This window comes from Delphinapterus leucas, chromosome 10, assembly GCF_059928025.1.
Source record: "Delphinapterus leucas isolate spDelLeu-1000000601 "Yukka" chromosome 10, BTC_Dleu_Yukka2, whole genome shotgun sequence".
Lineage (NCBI taxonomy): Eukaryota > Metazoa > Chordata > Mammalia > Artiodactyla > Monodontidae > Delphinapterus > Delphinapterus leucas.
The window spans coordinates 20,011,689-20,034,919 of NC_143138.1; the positions used below are offsets into that span (position 1 = coordinate 20,011,689).

Below are 23,231 nucleotides of genomic sequence, written 5' to 3' on the forward strand. Positions count from 1 at the left end.
GGAACAAATCTGGATTAACAACAATAACAGAAATGAATTAAAAAGCATCACTGAAATGGAAATGCATGGCTCAGGTACACAGAGTACAAAAGTCAAAGGAAAATAAAAACAAAAGGCAATGCTCATTTGGGTCAAGCAACGTCTACTGAGATGAGGGCTGAAGACCATCACCCATTCATTTCTTTTTTTTTTTTTAATTTAAAATTTATTGTAATAGAGTCTGCATAAAAGGAGGGGGTGAAGGGTGGGGAACATGCAGGGGACACAGGAACACGATGACATGGCCAGGGCCACAGCTTCTGTCGCAGGGGAAGGGATGAAAAGAAAAGGCCAGGGGTGGAGCTGGGGTGGAAGAGGGAAGGGGGAGACACTGTGGCTGCATTCCCCCCACCCCCAGGAAGCACCTCTAGTCCCTGGATCCCCCCATTTACCCTGGCCCCCTAAGATTCCATCTCTTGCCCTACCTCTGACCCTAGTGGCTCCTTCTTTTGCTCCCCTTGACTTGTTTCTCCCTGACAGATTCTCAAGCAGGATGATGTTTAGGGCCTGACCCCAAACAACCTCACCTTATGAAGGTACAAACTGCGTCTTCCCTGCTTCGGCCCCTTCTCAAATCTCACCTTTCCCCCTCTCTGGGGCAGAATCTTTAATTTCCTTCCTTCCTCTCCTCCCTCCTCCTGGAAAAAACAAAAAGCACCAACTCCCCAGGGAGGGGCAGCAGACAGTAGGGGGACACTGGAAGGAGGAGAGCAAGGAGGACCACCGAGGGAAAGGCTCACAAATCCCTGGAAGGGCAGGGCAGGGGGTTACAGAGAGGAGAGGGGGCGAGGGCAGTGGCCGCTCCTGTCCTCTGCCACCCCTGCCCACTGTCCAGGGGGCTTCAACACGACTGAGGGGCCAGGTGTGCATATGGGGTCAGGTCTGACAGGGAGAAATCAGGGGCAGGAGAAACAAATCCTTAAAACCTAGCAAATTCCCCTAAGAAAACACTTCTTCCTCCTTTCCTTCTGGAGGCTCCTTGGTTGGCAGGGCAAGTAGTGAGGAGTTGGTGGGAAGAGACAGGGGAAGAGGAGATGGTACCGAGGGACTTTCCTCCATTCTCCCCTCTCCCCCGCGCCAACTTGGAGCTCACCAGGGCTGGGAGGGAAGTGGCTGAGAGCTCACACGCACGCCCTCGGCCCCCGAGGAGCCACAGCTCGGGGAGGGGCTGCCGCCACCATTGGACAGGCCTCACTTGTACCCGGTGGGTGCAGGGTCCCCGTCAGCTGGTGGGCTGTGGCCGGCCAGCCGGGCAGGGTCTCGCAGTGCACGCTGCACAGCTTGCACAGGATGAGGTCAGCCCGTATGCTGCCGTGCTGAAGCCTTTGTTGCGGAGCTCACGGACGTGGTGAGGGCCCTGGCTACGCACCTTCATGTGGTCCGAAATATAAGCCGAGCTCAACGTCTTGCCACACACATGACCCGGCGCCTTCTCTTCGTGTCGTACTGTGCGGACCCGCAGTCAATCCTTGATCTTCGTAGCAAAAGCTGCCTCGCAGTTCTCACATCTGAAGGGCCGGTCTGTTGAGTGCACTTGTCTGACATGACTGTTGAGGTGATCCCGCCGGGGGGAAGCTCTTGCCGCAGTGGGAGCAGCTGTAGGGCTTGTGCACTGCGCCGTCGTGTTAGCACACATGGTAGCTCCTGCGGTCCTTCTGTCGGTTCCGGCGGTAGACGTCGCGGAAGGCCTCGCCGCACATCTTGCAGGCGTGGTTCTTCTGCATGCGCTTTCCACCGCACCCACGGCACCCGCGGCCACTGCAGCCGCTCGGCCGCCAGCTCCGCTCAGCTGGGGCACGTTCAGGAGGCTCAGGGGCACCATGGTGGGCATCTTCATAGCACCCGAGGGGACCCGGCTGGCTTTGGCTCCCGTGTGGATGGCGTCGTGCCTCCGGAGGCTGTAGCCGTTCTCGAACTCCTTGGCGCACAGGGCGCAGAGGTAGGGCCCCTTGCTCTACGCTGCTTCTCCAAGGCAGATGCGACTGGGGCCACAGCGACCGTCGCGGTTGGGGCAACGACGGCGGTGGCCGCAGCTGCGGCGATGGTGGCAGCAGAGGCAGGGGGCGCGGCCTCGGCGGCGGGCGCCGACACCCGCAGGGGCGGCGGAGGGGACGCCGGGGGCTGCTTCAGAACTGCTGGGTCCACAGTGGAGGCGGCGGCCGGGGCCGGGGGCGCAGCAGCAACGGCGGCGGCCGCGGCGCACTCCTGGGCGGCGGCGAGAACTCGGAGTAAGTCCACCTGGAGGCGCTCGGCCGCCGGGGCCTGGAGCGTGGGTGGGGGCGCCGGCGCGGCCTGGAATGGACTCTGGGCGCAGCCCTGGGAGGCAAAGAGGCCGGGCTGGAGCTCAGCCCCGACCTGCGGGGGGTTCGGGGAGTGACCCTCAGGTGGCAGGAAGGAGTTCAAGAGGCCGCCCACCCCCCCACTCCCCCGGCAGTCCAGGCCCAGTCCAGGCCGCAGCACCGTACAAGGGAACACGGGGAACATGGCCTCCGCCACGGCGGGGCTCAGCTGGGGCCGGGGGCGCGGGCTACGCCGAAGGCATGGCCGGCGGGCCGCCCCGCCGCCCTCGCAAGCCGGCGGGCTGGAGGGAGGGAGGGAAGGAGGGCGCCTGACGGGCCGTGGAGCGCAGCATCGATGGCGGTGGCGACGCCCCCTGGATGGGGGCGGGAGGCCCAGCGGGGCCGGGGGCGCGGGCTGCGGCGGTTGGAGCCTGGCTGGGCGGGTGCGGGGAGCGAGGGAACAGCCTCCGCCCCAGCTGCGCAGCTCGCCCGGCGGCGCCTCGGGGAGGGCGCCCCATTCATTTCTTTCTTCGTATTACACTTAAGGAACTCATGAGATCTCAGGTGTATCAGGGACACAGCCACACACCAACAGCTTCATTACCATCAAATGAATAATTGCTAGAGATGAGTTCAAGGTGCTATGGCAGTGTCTAGGCAGGAGTACCTAGTTTGGTTCTAAGAGTCAAAGCAGATTTCAAATAGGAGGTAATGCTCCAGCTAGACTTGAAAGATGAGGCATCTGGGCCCAACTAAAGAAATATGATGATGTGAAGCAAACAGTATGAGACAACAGCATGTGTAAAGGCATAGAGGCATGAGAGAGCTTGATATGCACAAGGTGACTACTCATTTATGACCGAGGAAAATGGTGTTTGAGCCAGGCCAGGATAGACAGGTAGGTCAGAGAAAGTCATGAAGGACCCTAGATTCCCTGCTAAGGAGGAGTTTGGATTTTATCTTGTGGCAATGAGGGGTCAATGAAGAATTTTAAGCAATTGTAGCAGATGTGCTGGTGGCTTGCACAAAATCTATTTTCTCCTTCTTTACTATTAGCATCTAATTTTTTTTTTTTAAGGAGTGGCGATACACCTATCTAAAGATCATGATTTCCCAGGCCTCCTTGCAATTATGAGTGGCCATAGCTCTACGTACAGTTTATATAGTTCTGCCCAGTGAGATGTGAGCAGAAGTGTACTAGTGGGACTTCCAGGAACACGTTTATTTTCCTGACAAAGAGGAACAAACTCAACGGATCTGGACTGTTCACCCTTCATCTTCCCCCCGCCCCTTGTGTGAAACTTGGTTGCCATGCTTGGAGGAGCAGAAGCCATCTTGAGACCCTGAGGAAAAAAGTCAGATACTAAGGATGACAGAATGGGAAGACAGAAGGAGCCTGGCTCCTTGATTAACCAACAGCCGTAATGCCCAAGACTGCCTGCTTTCCAACTTCTTGTGATGTAAGAAAACCTCAGATATGATTGGGCCACTGTTATTTGCGTTTTCTATTACAATGGCTGAAAGCAATATCTAAATGCTATAGGAAGGGAGTATTAAAATCAGAACTTAATTTTAGGAAGACCACTGTGAGACACATGGAGAAGATCAATTGGAGGGAGGCAGGACCATATTTGAGAGCCCTCCCCATTGTTTTGGGAGGCCATCAGCAAACCACTGATGGACATGCACTCAGGAGAAAGATGGCCTGTTTGGAGCCCTCACTCTCCCACTTAATAGCTTAATAGCTGGATGACCTTGGACAACTTACTTGACTTCTCCATTCTTCAGTGTTTTTATCTATAACCCCAGCCACCTCCAAGGACAGTCATCCTAATAAGTGCCAGCAATTTTACTAACTGCTTAGTGAAAGCAAATGAGGTCCTAGACCAAAGCAGTCCCTGTGGAAATGGCATCATTGCCCTGCCCTCAAAGCCAAGCATTTTCCTACTTTCTTCAAAGCATATAAAAAAAATATTTTGCCTACACTTTCCAAATGAATAATTATACTCACTTTAAGACAACTGCTAATGGAAGAAACTGAGGTAAAAATTACCCCTAAAATGAAAAATGGTGCATTTTTTTAATATTCCCTAATAGTTGAAAACGAAAACTTATATATGCTGTCAAATTTCAATTTTCAAGGTCAACTTGAGGGACTGTAATAAAGAAGAGTTGAAAACTTAAAGAATTACCTCCCCTAAAGTCTGTTTTGCTCTCTCACTACCCTAGCTTCACCCTCGTGGCTACATATTCTCCCTCTCTGCCCCTGACACACTGATGACACATTTAGACGATCTCCTTGGAAAGCTCTCCTCAGTATCACAGCACTGCCCACTACCTGGCTTCATTTGGGACTCAGCTGTCATATTATCAGACAGGGCTTTCTGACCACTCCATCTCAAAGAGCACTCTCCAGCCCTCTACCCTCATTTTTTTCTTCCTAGCCCTATTGCCACTGGACATATTGTATATTGTTTGTTTATGGTCTGTCTCCCCTATAAGACTATGAGCTCTGTGAGAGCTAGCATCGTGGTTTGTTTGATGCTCTGTCAGTAGTGTGCCAAGAACGTTGCCTGACTCACAATTGGCATTTGTTAAATATCTGTTGAGTTAATTGATTAATTAATGGTCATCATTCCACGTCTCCCAAGACTCTCTTGGGGTGCACAGCCCCCTCTCCCAACCCAGGCACTGCTCCTGCCCAGACTGGGCACCTCAAGTTGGGAAATTTAGATATAAGATTATCTCAACAAAAGCCCCAAATAAAGTATATTACTTTTTCATTTTTAAAAGAGCACTTTAAAAGCTAGAAACATGATCGCACCAGATAGCTTCAGCTGGTCCCTACAAACCCCTTCTTCTCTACCTGTCTGCACCCTTGTCCACCTACTGCCTCCTTCAGGAGGTTGACTTAGCTGGACCACATCAAAGGGCTCCCACACTCTCCTCCTTTTAGGTGAGTTTGGCTATTGGGAAGCTTCAGGGTGAGATGGTAAGAGAACTCAGTGAGGTTGGGTCACTTATACCTCTGGCTCTTTCCCTGTAAGGTCACCTTGAACTAGTTATGCTCTGGGCATGGACAGAGGTCACTGCTTATCTCATAGAAGCCAATTCTTTATGACTCTCTCTTCTTCCAGATTCTGGAAACTGCTCCCCCCTCATCCCTTTGGGCCTAAAGACAGATAATTTGGCTGTTATCAACTCCAGGTTACTCCACCTTCCCTGTGATTCTCCCACATCCACACCTTATAAAATATCCTTTGATGAAAACATGCTCTACAGATTATCCCAATTTGAGGGGGCCATCTTTTTTCCTTTTGTGAATATAACTAATACAATAAATAAGAATCGCTATCCTGAAACCCCAAATTCAGAAGAGTGATTACCTCTGGGGGATGAGGGGATATGTAACATGATCAAGGAAAGGTATTTAAAGATCTTCTGCTGTTAATGTTTTATGTCTTAAGCTGAGCACTGGGCACATGGCTGTTCACTCTGTTATTTTTATACCTTTTAAATATTGCTTAAGAATTTAATAGAAGCATATTAATTAATATTTTTCCTAGTAATAGTTATCAACTTATTTAGTAGTAAAACACAATTGGCATTCTTAATAAAATCAGGAACACACAAAGGATGCTTAATAGCACTATTCTTATTAAACTATGTCCTTGAAAATGCAAGTGGTATAATAAAGATACATCTTATTATTATTTCCAGGCTCTATGATTGCCAGAAAACATTGTCGTGAAACAGAAAGAATGCTGGATTTGGAAACATCTGGGTTGGGATTATGACTGGGCTGCCTATTATCGGCAACCTGGGATGCAGTTTCCTGATCTGTAAAATAGGCTTATGATACATACTTTGCAGAGTTATATAATAAATCCTGTAGGGTCTAGCACTATGCCTGGCACAGAGAAGGGATTTAAAAAATAATATAATTATTATGGCAATTATTTTACCTTCAAAGAATGAAGAGTTAAAAAGAAAGTTCAGTATTGGACAAACAAAATTATATACTAGCAAATACCATTTCAAAAATACAAGGTATTAGGGAAGCCTCTCAGAAAACTGCATTAATATCCACTCTTAAGGATTTTCCTTCTTTAGAATTGTTCTCTCTCAAGAAAAGCAGAAAAAAATAAGAGTCTGTAACTCTTAACTGTTATTTCAAAGCAAACACCATAAAAGTTTTTATGCCCCTCGCACAAACATAATGCATTTATGCATGGAAGTAAAGCATAACATCTGCCAACTCCCTGCCTCTATAAAGCAGGTGAATGTGTCATCCTTCTTTTGATTGCACAAACTGATGCAATCTAGGTTATTTGGGTTATAACTGAATATTTATCCAGAAGAACAAACAAATGGAATTCATTAAAATCTTTTTACAAGGAAGAATGATGAAGAAGAATTAGAGCAAAAACATTTTAGAAAACTGTAATAATTAAATCATTGATTATTGGCATAAGGACGGTCAAGGATCCTAATTAAATAACAGTTTAATATTCTAAGAGAGGGATCATAGATTGGTGTAAAAGGAAGGGCTAGCTAAGAACGGTGCTGTGCAACAGGTTAGCTAAGTATTCCAGTTGATTAAAGACACAAAGAAAAGCAACCAAGTGGTTAAAAAGTATGAAAAAATAGTATATCAAAGGGAGGACTTCTAAGTTTAATAGCAATGGAAACAAGTCCAATGGAAAATCTGAATAGTTACAAATGTAAAATGAAAAAGTTCTACCACCAAAGAAAATTGGCAAACGTGTTTGGAAAATATTAGCAACATATTTGAGAAACAAGTGTAATTTAAAACAACAATGCTCTTTTTGACTCAAACAAGGAAAGTCTGAAAAATTAAGAATGCCCTGAGCTGGTAAGGCATGAAGAGAAAAGGCAGGCTTATTAACTAGTTAGAGGGAATAAAAACTGGTTCATTCTAAAAAATGGACTGTAATGTAATATATATTAAAGAATGGATGAATGAATAATGGACTCATTCATTCATTTAGTACCTCAAGTAAAGACGACTGTGCTAATCATATTTTTCAGTTCATGACACATGATATTCGGCCCAGGCAAAGCTACTTACTTACTTACTTACTTATTCCCTTTATCTCTGTTTCCCACTCTTATTTCCCCCTCCTCCCCTACAGGCTACAATTTGAATGGTCGTGCAAAATACGTATTATATTGTATATGCGCATCTTTAGTTTCTACAAACAGTATTGGGTCTCCAGTCTGTTTCTTACTCCTTTTCACTCAATACCCTGTTTTTAAGATGCATTCATGTTACCACGTGTACATCTAGTCCACTTCCTCCAACTGCAGTTTAGTATTCCCTGGTTCACCGCATTTTACTGATTCACTCTCCCAGTGGTGGACCCATAGACTCTGCCACAACAAGGTTTCTTTGGTATACAAACAGGAATGAGAGTGATGGGTCGTGGCATATTCATAAACCTCCCCTGACTAGTCACTGTCGGGTTCCTCTCTAGCGTGGCTGTACCAGCCACATTCCCAGCACAGGCATGACTATTTCTATACCCTTATATCTCTGACAACATTCCGCGGCACCTTCGTTTCTTTCTATCAGTCAAAAGACATAGAGTAACACCTCATTGCTTTACTTTGCAGTTTTCTGATAATTAACGTGTTTGAGCATATCTTCATGTGCTTATTGACCTTTGCGGATTCTTCTGTAAAATGCTAGGTTCATATCCTTTCTGCATTTTTATATTGGGTTTCCTATCTTTTTCTTGTCAATTTGCATTACTTCCTCCTATATGCTAGATAATATTCCCTTGTTGGTTGCCAATATTGCAAAATAGTCACCCAAACTGTCATACATCTTTTAACTTTGTCCATGGTGTCCTCCAATTAGCAGAAATCTTTAGTGCTTATGAAATCACATTCACCAGGGTTTTGTGTGTGTGTATGTGTGTGTGTGTGTGTGTTGGTGGGGGGGTTATTCTTTGAGCTGTACTTCTGAAGTGTTGTTTGAAGAGTCAGGAAGTGCCACCAATTTCTAGGTCACAAAGATATTCTACATTTCTTCTGTTACTTTTACAGTCTGACCTTTTTCATTTAGGCTATTAGTCCATGTGAAGCCCATCTTTATGTTACGATGTATGAGGTGTTAAATATGGGTAAAAGCATTAATTAGTCATACCCTGTTGCCAGTAATTCACCTATCTTACAGAAAAAACTCCAAAAACAGAGAAATTCTTAAGCAGAAAGATCACAGTTTTGGTTTTGATGGCAAAAAAAAAAAAAAAATCTGTGAACAGCCTAAATTCCAACAACAGAGAAATGGCTAAATAAATTATTTAAGTTAATATTTAATGTAAGCATACTTTAAAATTATGTATATATAGAATCTGACATAATATGACTAATATAATAGATTAACAAGACAAAAAACAGGATGCAAAAATAATATATAGAATAATTATAATTATTTGTAAAAGTATGCTTAAAAAGATGACTGGAAGTTGGAACAACTAGATAGAAAATCAACAAGGAAATAGAAGACTCAAACAACACTATAAACCAACCAGACCCAACAGACATAGACAGAACACTCCACCCGACAAAAGAATACACATTCTTCTCAAGTACATGTAGAATATTCTCCACAAACCAGTACAAACCATATGTTAGGCCATAAAATAAAGTTAAAAGGATCAAGTCATATAAAGTATGTTCTCTGACCACGATGAAATGAAATTAGATACCAATAAGAGGAGAAAGTTGGAATTCACAAATATGTAGAGATCAGACAACATACTTCTGAATACAAATGGTTTAAGGAGGAAGATCACAAGAAAAATGAGAAAATACTTTGTGACAAGGAAAAATGAAAACATAATATTCAGAAACTTATGGAGTGCAGCTAAAACAGTGCAGTGCGTAAAAGGAACACACCTATAATAAAAAAGATCTCAAGTAATACACCGAACCTTCCACCTTATGAAATTAGAAAAAGAAGAGCAAACTAAACCCAAAGCAAACAAAAGGAAGGAAATATTAAAAAATTAGAGCTAAAATAAATGGAATTGAGACTAGAAAAACAAGAGAAAATCAATGAAAACAAAAGTTTGTTCTTTGAAAAGATTAACAAAATTTCCAATCCTTTAGCTAGACTAACCAAGAAAAAAGAGAAAAGGTTCAGATTACTAAAATCAGGAATGAAAAGGGGGACATTACTATCAATCTTACAGAAATAAAAAAGAACATAAGGAAATATAATAAATATTATATATCAACAAATTGATAACCCAGACGAAATGGAGAAATTCCTAGGAAGAAACAAACTAACAAAATTGACTCAAGAAGAAATAGAATATCTGAGAAGACCCATAACAAATAAAGAGATTTAATTAGTAAACAAAAAACTTCACAAACATTAGCCCAAGCCCAGATGGCTTCACTGGTGAATTTGACCGAATGTCTAAAGAAGAATCAATACCAAACTTCACAAATTCTTCCAATAAACAGAAGAGGATGGAACACTTCCTAACTCATTTTATGAGGGCAGTATTACTACCCTGATCCCAAAATCAGACAAAGACATCACACACAAAAAACTACAGACCAATATTCCTTTATGAATATAGACATAAAAATCCTTAACCAAATATTAGCAAATACAATTTAGCAATATAAAAAATAATTATGACCATGACCAAGTCGGGTTTATGCCAGCCTGGTTCAATACAGGAAAAGCCATAGCGACAGAAAGTAGATTAGTGGTTGGCCAGGGGATGAGGGAAGAGGGGAATGGGACTGACTGCTAATAGTTACAAGGTTTCTTCTGGGGATGATGAGAATGTTCTGGAATTAGATAGTGGTGGTAATGGCACAACATGTGAAAATACTAAAAACCATTGAGTTGCACACTCTAAGAAGGTGAATTTTATGGTACATGAATTATATCTCAGTTAAGAGAAGGAGGAGGAGAAGGCTGGGGAGAGGAAGGAAGGGGACCTTGGTGACAACCGGAAGAAAAGATACCAAAACAGGTGTTGTCTTGAGGTGATGGGAGTGCAAGTGAGCGTCTTCTTCCTTCTACTTTCCTGATTTTTACCTTTTTAATGATGACCATATATTGTTATTTATAATAATAATAAAATCAAATAATCTAAGTTCATACGAGATCAAGCCATCCTTCTCTTTCTTGGGATGTGGTAGGAAATCACTACAGTGTAGGTAGCACTGGACTGAAAAGTGGGCTCTGTTAACAAAATTTTCCACTCTCACAGAGAGTGGAAATTTTCCACTTTCTCAATTTTCCACTTTCCTCACTGGAGCAAAGGCTAAAAAATTTAGTGGTCTTGTTATTTCCAGCCCTCCACTGACCCTGCTGCCACCCCTAGCCCTGCCTTTCACCTGCCATAGCAGCAAACATCAGCCCTCTGCATCAGTTCCCAGGCTCGATCTATTTTCCAATTGATCCAGTTTTCTGCTGGGTGGGAAATCCCTCCCTCCTGCTCCTAAGGTCCCAGTTACAGGGGTGATGTGCAGATTATTTGAGACATACATATACAAATAAAACATTAGGCTCTGTGTACCAAGTTCTGAGAATTTAACAGCTGTTCTTTTTTTTTTTTTTTTTTTTACCATACGCGGGCCTCTCACTGTTGTGGCCTCTCCCGTTGCAGAGCACAGGTTCCGGACACACAGGCTCAGCGGCCATGGCTCACGGGCCCAGCCGCTCCGCGGCATGTGGGATCCTCCCAGACCGGGGCACGAACCCGTGTCCCCTGCATAGGCAGGCGGACTCTCAACCACTGCGCCACCAGGGAAGCCCACAGCTGTTCACTTTGAAAATTCTTTCAACAACGCAATAAGATAGTTACTACCAATATTATATCCTAGTGAGGAAACTAAAGAACAAAGAGATTGACTAACTTGCCCCAAGTCATTTAATTGTGTGTTTGAGCATCAGGATCTGAGCCCAGGCTGCCCTGCACCATTCACTCTTAACCACTTTGCTATAATGTCTCACTATAGGTCTTGTCCAAAAGACTTAGAGGTTTTATAAAGGCCCCTAAGCAGCTATCAATTTCTGGGTTACATACTCATAAAGTTGATAGTCTATTGTCCTTTCACTTACACAAACAGTTTGATGTGTTCAAACCTTTGCTTCTTACCTGTTTTCTGCCAAATAAATTTAACAGTATTTGTACAGTTCCTGCTAACAATGCAGTCTGCAGGTTTCCTAGGCTAGGTCAACAGACATGGAATGAGGCTTACTGGCAAAAGAACCTAGTAACCGAGACATCCCTTTGAGGGGCAGGGGGAGGATGAACTTGTAGTCAAAGCAATCAGCAACTTCCCCCAGAATAGCATTCTATCTCTTTTGGGGGGTGACCAGAAAAGGACATGCACCTCAGTAAGTGACACCTCTGCTCTGGGAACTGGGAGAATGCCTTTGCAGGTCAGACCCTTCTTTAAAAAGTGATTAGGAGTTGGTCTCACCGAGACACCTGGGCAACACTGGCCCTGATAGCCTATTCCATATACAATAATTTGAGCCTGAAAAAGATGTAGAAGTAGTGTAATCAAAGTTCCCAGACTGGAGGTCCAGCCCAGGAAGCCCACTATTCAGCTCCCTTCACAGGTAACCAGTGGTGAGCCTGCCCCCGTCCATAAGTGCTTATGTATACATGTTTTTTCATAATAGGGCCATACTATATGTAATATTTATAATCTGCTTTATTTATCAAAAGTCACTCTTATTATTTTAGTTTCTTCAATAGAATCACTTTTAAGACACAGTGGAATTATTTCTAGTGTTTAAATTGTTTTCAATTTTTCTCTTTTGTAGATAGTATTGCTGTGAATGAACATTCTCATAGCTGTATCTTTTGACATATCAGTGATTATTAAGATCTTAGGCATATGGTCTCGGATGTGGAATTGCCGGGTCAAAGGGATGCACCTTCTTCAGTGTGATAGGAAGCTCATCGGAGAGTTTTAAGCAGGGGAATGACATGAATTTTTAAAATATCAGTCTGGTACTAACCAGCCTGAAACTAACACAACATTGTAAATCAACTATTCTCCAATATAAAATAAAATTAAATTAACAAAAATAAAATAAAATATCAAGCTGTGTGCTGTAAACAGGATGGACTGCAGGAAGCAAGCATGGAAGCAGGGAGGCCAGTTGTGCAGACAAAAGGTGTCTGTGACTTGCATTTGGTTGGAGACAGAGCAGACGGAGAGAAGTGGATGGATTCTGAAGGTGTTTTGGCACAGGATTTATTAATGGTTTGGATATGGGGGTTTAAGGAAAGAGAAGACTCAAGAGTGACCACCAGGTTTTGTTCAGTTGAGTGGAAACAGTGTCATTTACCAAGATGGAGAAGGCTGGAGGAGGAACAGGTCTGGGGATAAGGTGGGCTTGGCCATTAGGAGTTCTGTTTTGGCCGCAGCTTGTAATGCCTATTAGAAATCAATTCATGGGACTTCCCTGGTGGCGCAGTGGTTAAGATTCCATGCTCCCAATGCAGGGGGCCAGGGTTCGATCCCTGGTCAGGGAACTAGATCCCACATGCATGCTTCAACTAAGAGCTCACATGCTGCAACTGAGGAGCTCACCTGCCACAACTAAGGAGCACACATGCCACAACTAAGACCCAGTGCAACCGAATAAATATATATAAATATATATATATATATATATATATATGTCAATTCATGTAGAACTCAATAGTTGGCCCTTCTTAACCGCTGTTCCTCTGCATCCACAGATTCAACCAACCTTGGCTGGTGTAGTCCTATAGTATTTACTATTGGAAAATATCCATGCAGTTCAAACCGCATTGTTCAAGGGTCAGCTGCATATTAAGGACAGAGTGGGCCATTGGGCTGCATGCCGAGAGTTTGAGTACAATGGCCATGGCAAAGCGACCACTGAATTTAGCAAACTGGTGACCTTGACAGGAGCAGTGTTAGCGGAGTGGTAGGGATGGAAGCTCCACTGAGAGATGATGGGAGGGGAAGGAACAGAGACGACGAGTGTGAGATGCCTGTTTCAAGGGGTTTAGCTGTTTAGACATTTGGAGAAATGGAAACATAAGAGGGCTTCTCTGAACACTAGGGCGCGTGCGCACGTGTGTGTGTGTACCTGTGGGTTAATAGGCAAAGACGAAATTTATGATACAGGAGAGAGAAGGACAGCTGCAGGAGGGAAGTCCTCAAGTAGGTGTGAGGTGGGATCCAGGGTGCGAGAGCAGGGCGAGCCATAGGAGCAGGGTCAGTGCAGCCACTGTCAACTGTCACAGGAGTCAAGGAAGTATATGCAGGCACAGAGGCAGATGGGTTGAACAATTTGGTGGTAATGACTCTCCATTACTGAGTCCCATTACTGCATTGTCAATGTGAAATAATTCACACAAAGTGCCTAATACTACACCTAACACACACTTAATAACATTCTGGATTAGGTCATGATTCTTCAACTACATTCAAGGCCCTCCCTACAATGTACCTTTGAAATCTTATGTTCTACTACTCTGATACACATACCCTGTACTCCAGCCAACTAAACTACACATTTGGCCCCAAATAAACTAAAACAGCCCAAGCTGTCCCCTCTACCAGAAATGTCCTCCTTTCTCTTCTCTGCCTGATGAAATTCTGCCCATCTTTCAAAACCCAACACAAATGCTATCTCTGGCATGAAGCTTTCTATGATTCCCCCGATTAGATCAAATCTATATTTTTATTCTTATAACAGACATTCTGAAACAGTGTGCATGAGCAGTTTTAAGAATCTTCCCAAGTAACTTTTTCTACTGATAAAACACGCTTTTAATCACTTAGGTCAAAGACAAATTTATTCCTATTATTAAGCCCTCCTTACTCATATTTCTACCTGCTTTCTTGAGTAGGAGGAAGGAAAAAGTAGAAGTGGAGCCAGCATACTGAGAATCACATGTAAACTGTAGCATCTTACCTATGCCATGGAATTTGAAGGACTTTATTTCCCAACTGAAACTGTGGCATTTCATTATAACTGTTGAAAAGATCATGCACTTGAATATCTATCTTGTGTGTCTTCACTGATACAATATTCAGAGCCACTATTCTACAGTACACTGTACCAAAGAAACCTGTCAGAGTATCCCTGATCTTAGTTGTTCACAGGCTTGTCTTTGCCACCACCTCATGTTAATGTCATCTAATTTACACTGACTCTATTATCCATCTTTGTATCTCTTAATACCCAATACAATGTTTACACCTGGTAAGTTCTCATCAGATACTTACTGAACAAATGAATGAATGAAGGGATCTTTTGGAGAAATCCTGTTTAGAATTTTCAGTGTTAATTATTTTTAAAAGATCTAATGTCCATAGTTTAAAATCAGGATATACGCAAAGCTTCAAGTGAGATTGGAAACAAGTTGACAAGAAGGACCCCAATAATAATAATAGCAGAAAACATTGATCGATATGGGTTATATTTACCCAGTTCGTCTTGACAGAAGCTCCCTGGAGGATTGATATACTTCATGGTGCTCATATCCAACTTCCAGTTGTGTTTTGTGCATCTAACAGACCTGGATGAAAAATTATACTTAGGTTTATGAAATGGTGAAAATAAAAATTCATCTTATTAGGCTTAAATGCATTATAAACAACTGTAGTTGGTTGAACATAAAATGCGTGAAAGAAAAACTACTAATAGCTCATACTCAAATATCCAAGGACATATAGATTAACCATCAGTAGGCAATTTTAAAAGTGAAGATAAATGCCATGTCACAAAATAATATGTGTTAGAGATCAACAGAGCCATCAGAATAAAGTCATCTTTAGGGATGGCTCTCATACAAAAGCTAAGTTGGTTAAGATTCAACTGGGGCCAATATGAGGAAAGAATGCAGTCATTAAGACATACCTATGATTTATAATCACTTTACAACCCTTAGCCCCTGGTATAGTGTGCCAAACCTAAGTTCAACTCAAGTTTTCAGAAGAGAAAAGACTTCCTTAAAGTTTAAGATTTCAGAGCATGGTTGCCAGATAAAATACAGGATGCCCAGTTAAATATGAATTTCAGATAAATAAGAAATAATTTAAAAACACAACTCACACAATATGTGACATATACTGGAAAGTCATCATTTATCTGCAATTTAACTGAGTGTTCTGCGTTTTTATTTGCTAACTCTGGCAACCCTATTTCAGAATGAGAATCAGATTGCAGCAAAATAGAAGGCTTAGTAATTTTTTTCTATTTCTTACCAGACCACGAAGGGGGTTGTGGTGGTGGAAGATGAGGCATAAAAGTTCCATTTCCTCTCTATTTTGGTAGTGTTTCTCGTAAAGTTGTGTTTTTTTTCCACAGTTAAAGAATTTTTTTTTACAAACAAATATGTCTCAAACCGGAAACATCAGGTTTTTTAATCTAACAATGTCTATTTTAACTTATATATCAGTAAATTACACTGATTTTTCCAAGCTTCATTGTATCAAGAATTTTTCACGCTCTTTTCTAGTAATAAGGCAAAAAACATATTCCGCACTTCAATTTATAGAGGATTATTCTGAAACATCTACTTTCTCATCAATGAGTAGCCAACATTTCAAAACTTGAGAACATTCCAAACGCAGCTATTCAACATGCTGGGTCATTAAAGGGGAAACGTGGCAGGATCTTAACTGTTCATAGGCAGCAAGTAGACAGAAGGGAGGCGACAGCTTCATGTGCAAAGAGGTTGGGAAAAGTTGTTAGATTTAGAAAATGAGAACCACAGCTTATGAGAGTTGCTGATGTTGGTTACGTGTGAAGAAGAAAAATGTAGGGAGGGTGGAAGAGGTAGGTCATTACTCTTGACTGTCTCCTAGGTGAGAGATTCCTCGGGTGAATTGCTACACAGAGAAGCAGTCAAATTTGGAGCGATGGATGGGGGAGTATAGGGTGTGAGTTACTCTGAGGATGGTGTTTCAGCACATCAATGCTTGGCGAGCTGCATCCGGGAATAAAGCTGGGAGAATGTGCAGGAGATAAAGCTGGTTCCTCATGTGCCAGAGCACTAAGACAATGCCAGCTCTAGGTTAGCCTGCCAACAGAATAGGGTGAAACTAGGATCAATCACCCCCAAGGCTTTGGGTGAAGGAGAGAAAGGCCAGCCTGTGGCAAAGCAATCACTCTGTTAAGATAAGCCAGCCAGGTTCAAGAACAATCTGAATTCCTGTAAATAACCTCTGTTCCTAAGCTACACTAGAAGCTCATGACAGAGTAATAATGATAAATGTAATTGACATTTATTGAGCACTTATCATATAGCCAGACATTGTTTTAAGTGCTTTATGTGTTTGAAATCATTTAATCCTCTCAGCAGTCAGACAGAGTAGGTAATACTCTCAATTTCACTGTATAGAGGAGAGAATTGAGGTCCAGAAAGGCTAAGAAACTTGTCCACGGTCACGGAGCTGATAGGTGGTGGGGGCAGGCTTCTGAACAGGGCAGGTTGTGAGGAAAGATCATTGCTCCTAATCACAAAGCTGCAACACTTCCTTGAACGGCTGGCTCAGCGAGCACCAAGTGAAAAGCCCACTAAGGAGAGAAAGGGAGAGAGGAAACGCGGAGTCCCCAGACCGCAACAGTCAGAAAACCTCAGGGTCCAAGAGTGCCTGCAGAAACTTACCAGTGACAGAACAAGCCATGCCTGAGGTTTCCCTAACTTGAATACACTGAGAAGATGGAAGGGACTCCAAACACGGCTGTCAGCAAATAACCATGAGGCTCTCCTAGAGTACAGCTGTCGCTAAAACTGTGTCCCATGCAATACTTGCAACCTATCTATGCTAAAAATATATTAGTTATTTAACTGGGTGCCTTCTATTTGCCTAATCTATCAACCCCATCGAAGGAGCCAAGCAAGCTACAGGTGCAACAGTGTTTATCACATTTAGAAATCTAATAGTGTGTGTCTGGGCCCTGAAACTAAGTATGCAGTGAAGCAAATCTGTGTGCAGGTGTAAGAACATTCTAGACTTGGGTGATGGTCTTCTATACGATTATAGCAGGGAGCTCTTAGAAAACTACACAGCTCCCTCTGAGTCCACCTGCACTAAACTGCCCACAGATGACCCGAGAAATCAGCTCAACAACACGGTGGAAGTCAAGCCAGACGTGGGAATGGCTAAAAAGCACCCAGGTCAAGTTAGGCTGAAGCAGAGCTTGGAAAGGTGCGATCAACCACTCATTCGTTGCCGGTGTTGACCATCAGGCTGACAAAGCATCCCTCACCCAGAACTCCCCCTGTCTCTGCCAGGCAGTGCTGCTATCTCTTTGGCAGTCACTGAAAACAAACAAACAAAACCCACAACCATCCTGTCCTGGTATTGCTCCTGAACTGGGGAGGAAGGTGATCTATATTGTAGGCTTCATCAAGTGGCGGGAGACGGGTACCAGCACTAGTTCTTCCAAGAAATGATTAGAAGAGCTGCTGTTCAGGGCAGATACAGTTGGGGCTCTGCCATTTTGGGTTTTTAATCACCATGAGTCAGTCAAAGCAAGTCTATCTGCTCTCCAGCAGTGTTTGGATAAGGACCTGCCCCACTCATACTTCTGGGGGAGTGGGAAAGGAAACCCAGAGGAGGCTTGAGTCCTGGAAAATAAAAGCTGTTACATATACCCAAGCACTCACACACACACACACACACACACACACACACACACACACACACACGTACCTTAGAAATTTCACTGTTTATCAAGCTAGGAATCAATTTTCAATTAGAGTTCTTAAGAGAGAGTGGGAAATTAAGTAAAGGTCATAACGTTTTGAGATCAGAGAGTTGCCTCAGTGAGCACAAGTAAAAGTTATGAATTTGCTAAAAGAAATAATTTGTCAGTTGGTTCATTTGATTTCTCAATGAACACATCTCCTGCCAAATCTAATTGTAAGAAGGGTCACCAGGGAGAAAGCAAAGGACGCGTGTTACCTTCCGTCTAAATCCTCGATATCTTTTATGAACAGGCCTCCTTGGTGCTTGCACATATTCTTGCATGCTCGCAGGTGGCTCTTACTTTTATATAAGATGTAATCTTTGCCAGTGCTCTTATTTCGAACAAAATTGATCCCTTCCTTGAGATTGGCAACTTCAGCAGGTGAGAGACACAACAGGATCTCAGTTGTTTGTTCGATGCTATGAAAACACGAACATTTTGAGAGGAAAGAGTGATACTGTTAGGTTTCAAGAGAGAACAATTTGGCATTGACACCTCAAAAACCTCTTTTTTATTAAAATACTTTTTAAGGCCATCCCTCCAAGTACCCAGGCCTGGTGGCACCTGACGGTGAATTTTCTCCCCTCCTTTCAATGTCCATCCTACTTGTTGAGGGTTTATCTCCACTTTCCCAGAGAGCTCATGCCCCTCTCACTTGCCTGCCCATGGTCTGTCGTTGCCTCTCTCTGGGTATTTCGGAAGAACTGCAGTTGCTCCTTCAGCTTCTGTGACTCTCAGGAGGCATTAGTCTGTGTGGGTAAAGAGGGTGTGGGCCCAGCTCAGTATTTCCGTCCTACTGCTTCCTCCTCTACCATATCTCTCTTAGAAGCTGAATTTTATATTTAGTTTCAAGAACCCAGTCTGCTCTCCCCAGCTCCATGCTTTTGTCTCTGCACCTGCTCTCCTTTCCCACTGAGAGTCATCCTTTAGGTTCAAACATAACTCAATCATCCCCTCCTTGGATAAGCCTTCCGAGCTACCCACCACCGCCCCCCCCCGACCCCCAGGTCAAGTCTAACACTTCTTTTTTTTTACTTTCCAGGAGACATTGAAATTTATTCTTTCTTTTTCTTTTAGTGAACATCTATCATCTCATATAGATATAAAATTAAAGATAAGATGAGAACTCTTAGCTGATTTACTCAACTTTCATATATAATGTGCAGTAGTGTTAGTTATGTTGATCCTGTTGTACACTACATTCTCAGTACTTATTTATCTTACAACTGGAAGTTTGTACCTTTTGATCACCTTCATCCAAATCCCCTTCTCTCCACCCCCTGCCTCTGGTAACCACGAATCTGATCTCTTTTTCTATGAGGTTTTTTTTGTTTGTTTTTAAAGTATAATTGACCTACAACACTATGTTAGTTCCTAGTACACAACATAGTGATTCGATATTTCTATACATTTAAAAATGATCACCATGATAAGTCTAGTTATGTCTAGCACTTCTCAATGTGTATTACTATTCTGTAGAACATTATAACCTAGTATCAGTGCACTGCCCTGCTTACTTGCACATAGATGCTTTTAAAAACACTCTATCTCTCTGCTTTTCTCTTCCCACCACTTAGCAGACTATCTTTAAGAGCTACTTAAAGATTGAACCAACTGCACGCAATCTGAGTCATTTATAAAAAGCTCTAGCAGCAAAGCATTTGATCTCTCATATTTTTTCAAGGAAAATACAAATGTTACATTTCTCAAACCCCAATCTTTAAACAAACTCTTGTTATGATGCAACTCTGAATCATAGTGGAATATAATTTTTGCCAAGAGGGATTTCAAAATAACTTTTGGCATATCCATGGTATGAAATCTGGGTGCATGTTTAATTCTACATTCCACTCCAAACCAAAAGTGGTCAAAATTCTCTTCATGTGTTAATTTAAAATTGATTTGGAGCTCATGTACATTTGTGGCACTCTCACTTTCATTTTTGGAAGACTGCAAATTTCTCTTTTTTCTTAAAGATCAGGTTTTATGGGGCTTCCCTGGTGGCGCAGTGGTTGGGAGTCCGCCTGCCGATGCAGGGGACGTGGGTTCGTGCCCCGGTCCGGGAGGATCCCACGTGCCGCGGAGCGGCTGGGCCCGTGAGCCATGGCCGCTGAGCGTGCGCGTCCGGAGCCTGTGCTCCGCAACGGGAGAGGCCGCAGTGGTGAGAGGCCCGCGTACCGGGAAAAAAAAAAAGATCAGGTTTTATTTAATTAACTTTAATTAATTAATTAATTAATTGGCTGCATCAGGTCTTAGTTGCGGCACGCGGGATCTTTCATTGCGGCGCACGGGCTCCAGAGCGCATGGGCTCAGTAGTTGCGGCATATGGGCTTAGTTGTCCCACGGCATGTGCGATCTTAATTCCTTGACCAGGGATCAAATCGGTGTCCCCTGCATTGCAAGATGGCCCACCAGGGAAGTCCCACAAATTTCTTAAACAGGAAATTAAAATAATATAAAAAACACATCATAATAGAAAATAACAGGGAAGCTACTTCCAATTTTCAACTAATAAGGCAGAGCTCTATAATTGAGTATGATCCATTTCTTTAAAGCAGATTCTCATTGTCACTTCTGTCCCAAATTCCTGGTAATTCTGTTCACAGTAGACTTTAAATGTTTCCAAATATATGTTTTAAATGTATTTGATAGAAAGGATTCCACGTTAAGCCTCATGAAGTTCTTTTATCTTTGTTCTTATGAGTACAAATATCTGACACCAAGCCAAAGCAAGTACTGAGGCAATTTCTGGAATAATTAGCCTAAAAGTGTAAAAAGGAAACCTTTCTAAATATTTTGTTTTACCTGATTGAATGAACCAGTTAGCCAAAGTTCTGTGTTAGATTCTAAGGCTTTCCATGCACTGTGTAAAGCAGGTTGAACTAACTACATCTTTATGAATTCCTTGAAAACATATATTGGAACCTAAAGCAAAATTTTAAAATGTGCACTCCTATATACATGCTTTTGTGTATTTTTTAGTGGCTAGTTTTTCCCAAAAGTCAATTTTTAAAGCTATTAAAAATTGGACTGGATTCCATTAAAATCAGGAAAGTAAAATTATAGTCAATTCTGGCTTGGGTATAAATAAAATATTTAAACTAAAATGACGTGAGTTTTAGTACACCTACTTTTCAACATTTCATTATTTTTTCAAATACTTTAATGTTTGTGAAAAAATAATTATTAAGAAACACACAGAAGCATTTATATAGGGACATACATTTTTGCCTTTTGCCTCAGACTTGGTGGCATGGCATTGCAGTGCAGCATCCTGTCTTTAAAATTTTGATATTTTGTTTGTCATGAAATTTTGGCTTTAGCTTTGATTTTTAAAAATATTATGTTAATGATACTCATCTTGATTATATTCATCTCATGAAGCCAGGAATCCTCCAGAAGTTTAAGCTCTGAGAAAAAGGACTAGAGGAAGAAAAGGCAACTCACTGAGAATTGTCAATCTATAAATGCATTTTGCTACCCATAATTTTTTTTTAACATCTTTATTGGAGTATAACTGCTTTACAATGGTGTGTTAGTTTCTGCTTTATAACAAAGTGAGTCAGTTATACATATACATATGTTCCCATATCTCTTCCCTCTTGCGTCTCCCTCCCTCCCATCCTCCCTATCCCACCCCTCTAGGTGGTCACAAAGCACGGAGCTGATCTCCCTGTGCTATGCGGCTGCTTCCCACTAGCTATCTACCTTACGTTTGGTAGTGTATATATGTCCATGCCACTCTCTCACTTTGTCACAGCTTACCCTTCCCCCTCCCCATATCCTCAAGCCCATTCCCTAGTAGGTCTGTATCTTTATTCCCATCTTGCCCCTAGGTTCTTCATGACCTTTTTTTTTTTTTCTTAGATTCCATATATATGTGTTAGCATATGGTATTTGTTTTTCTCTTTCTGACTTACTTCACTCTGTATGACAGACTCTAAGTCCATCCACCTCACTACAAATAACTCAATTTCGTTTCATTTTATGGCTGAGTAATATTCAATTGTATATATGTGCCACATCTTCTTTATCCATTCATCTGGAGATGGACACTTAGGTTGCTTCCATCTCCTGGCTATTGTAAATAGTGCTGCAATGAACATTTTGGTACATGACTCTTTTTGAATTATGGTTTTCTCAGGGTATATGCCCAGTAGTGGGATTGCTGGGTCACATGGTAGTTCTATTTTTAGTTTTTTAAGGAACTTCCATACTGTTCTCCATAGTGGCTGTATCAATTTATATTCCCACCAACAGTGCAAGAGGGTTCCCTTTTCTCCACACCCTCTCCAGCATTTATTGTTTCTAGATTTTTTGATGATGGCCGTCCTGACTGGTATGAGATGATATCTCATTGTAGTTTTGATTTGCATTTCTCTAATGATTAATGATGTTGAGCATTTTTTCATGTGTTTGTTGGCAATCTGTATATCTTCTTTGGAGAAATGTCTATTTAGGTCTTCTGCCCATTTTTGAATTGGATTTTTTGTTTTTTTGATATTGAGCTGCATGAGCTGCTTGTAAATTTTGGAGATTAATCCTTTAATCTCCAAAATTTACAAGCAGCTCAATATCATAATTTCTTTTTTTTTTAACATCTTTATTGGGGTATAATTGCTTTACAATGGTGTGTTAGTTCTGCTTTATAACAAAGTGAATCAGTTATACGTGTGTTCCCATATCTCTTCCCTCTTGCGTCTCCCTCCCTCCCACCCTCCCTATCCCACCCCTCCAGGCGGTCACAAAGCACCGAGCTGATATCCCTGTGCTATGCGGCTGCTTCCCACTAGCTATCTACCTTACGTTTCATAATTTCTTAATTAGATTAGTTTTGTTTTAAATGGGAAGATGTTCAGTATTCTGTTCACAGGGATGTAAACTCCATGAAAGCTGAGGTATAAAGTGTCTGTCACATGGTAGGTGCCCAGTAAATATCTGGCTAATAAAGGAATACACTCACAAGAATGAAATATGTACTGCATGTAGACAAATGATGTGAAAATGCTTCCAAAGGTCACAGATCTGTTAAGGGAAAAATCAAATTAATGGCACATACAAGTTTTGAAAAGCAACTTAAGGGAATTCCCTGGTGGTCCAGTGGTTAGGACTCAGCAGTCTCATTTTCCGGGGCCCCAGGTTCAATCCCTAGTCGG

General features: G+C 42.5%; 1 protein-coding gene and 1 pseudogene across 5 annotated transcripts in view; both read right to left on the bottom strand.

The window, feature by feature from the left end:
• Window positions 1–23,231, bottom strand: part of LOC111168554 (cytidine monophosphate-N-acetylneuraminic acid hydroxylase) — a 92,931-nt gene that overhangs the window by 36,559 nt on the left and 33,141 nt on the right. For 3 of the 5 annotated variants that reach the window (XM_089918428.1, XM_089918426.1, XM_022562327.2), the window contains 2 exons: window positions 18,291–18,494; window positions 14,802–14,893 (listed from right to left, as the gene is read on the bottom strand). In XM_089918428.1, the coding sequence (XP_089774554.1) occupies window positions 14,802–14,893; window positions 18,291–18,494 (296 nt within the window). Of the gene's footprint in view, window positions 1–14,801; window positions 14,894–18,290; window positions 18,495–18,734; window positions 21,353–23,231 lie in introns of those variants that run through there. The other 2 variants (XM_022562323.2, XM_030760251.2) reach the window with 2 other exon arrangements.
• LOC111168414 (myc-associated zinc finger protein-like) lies at window positions 4–14,788 on the bottom strand (annotated as a pseudogene).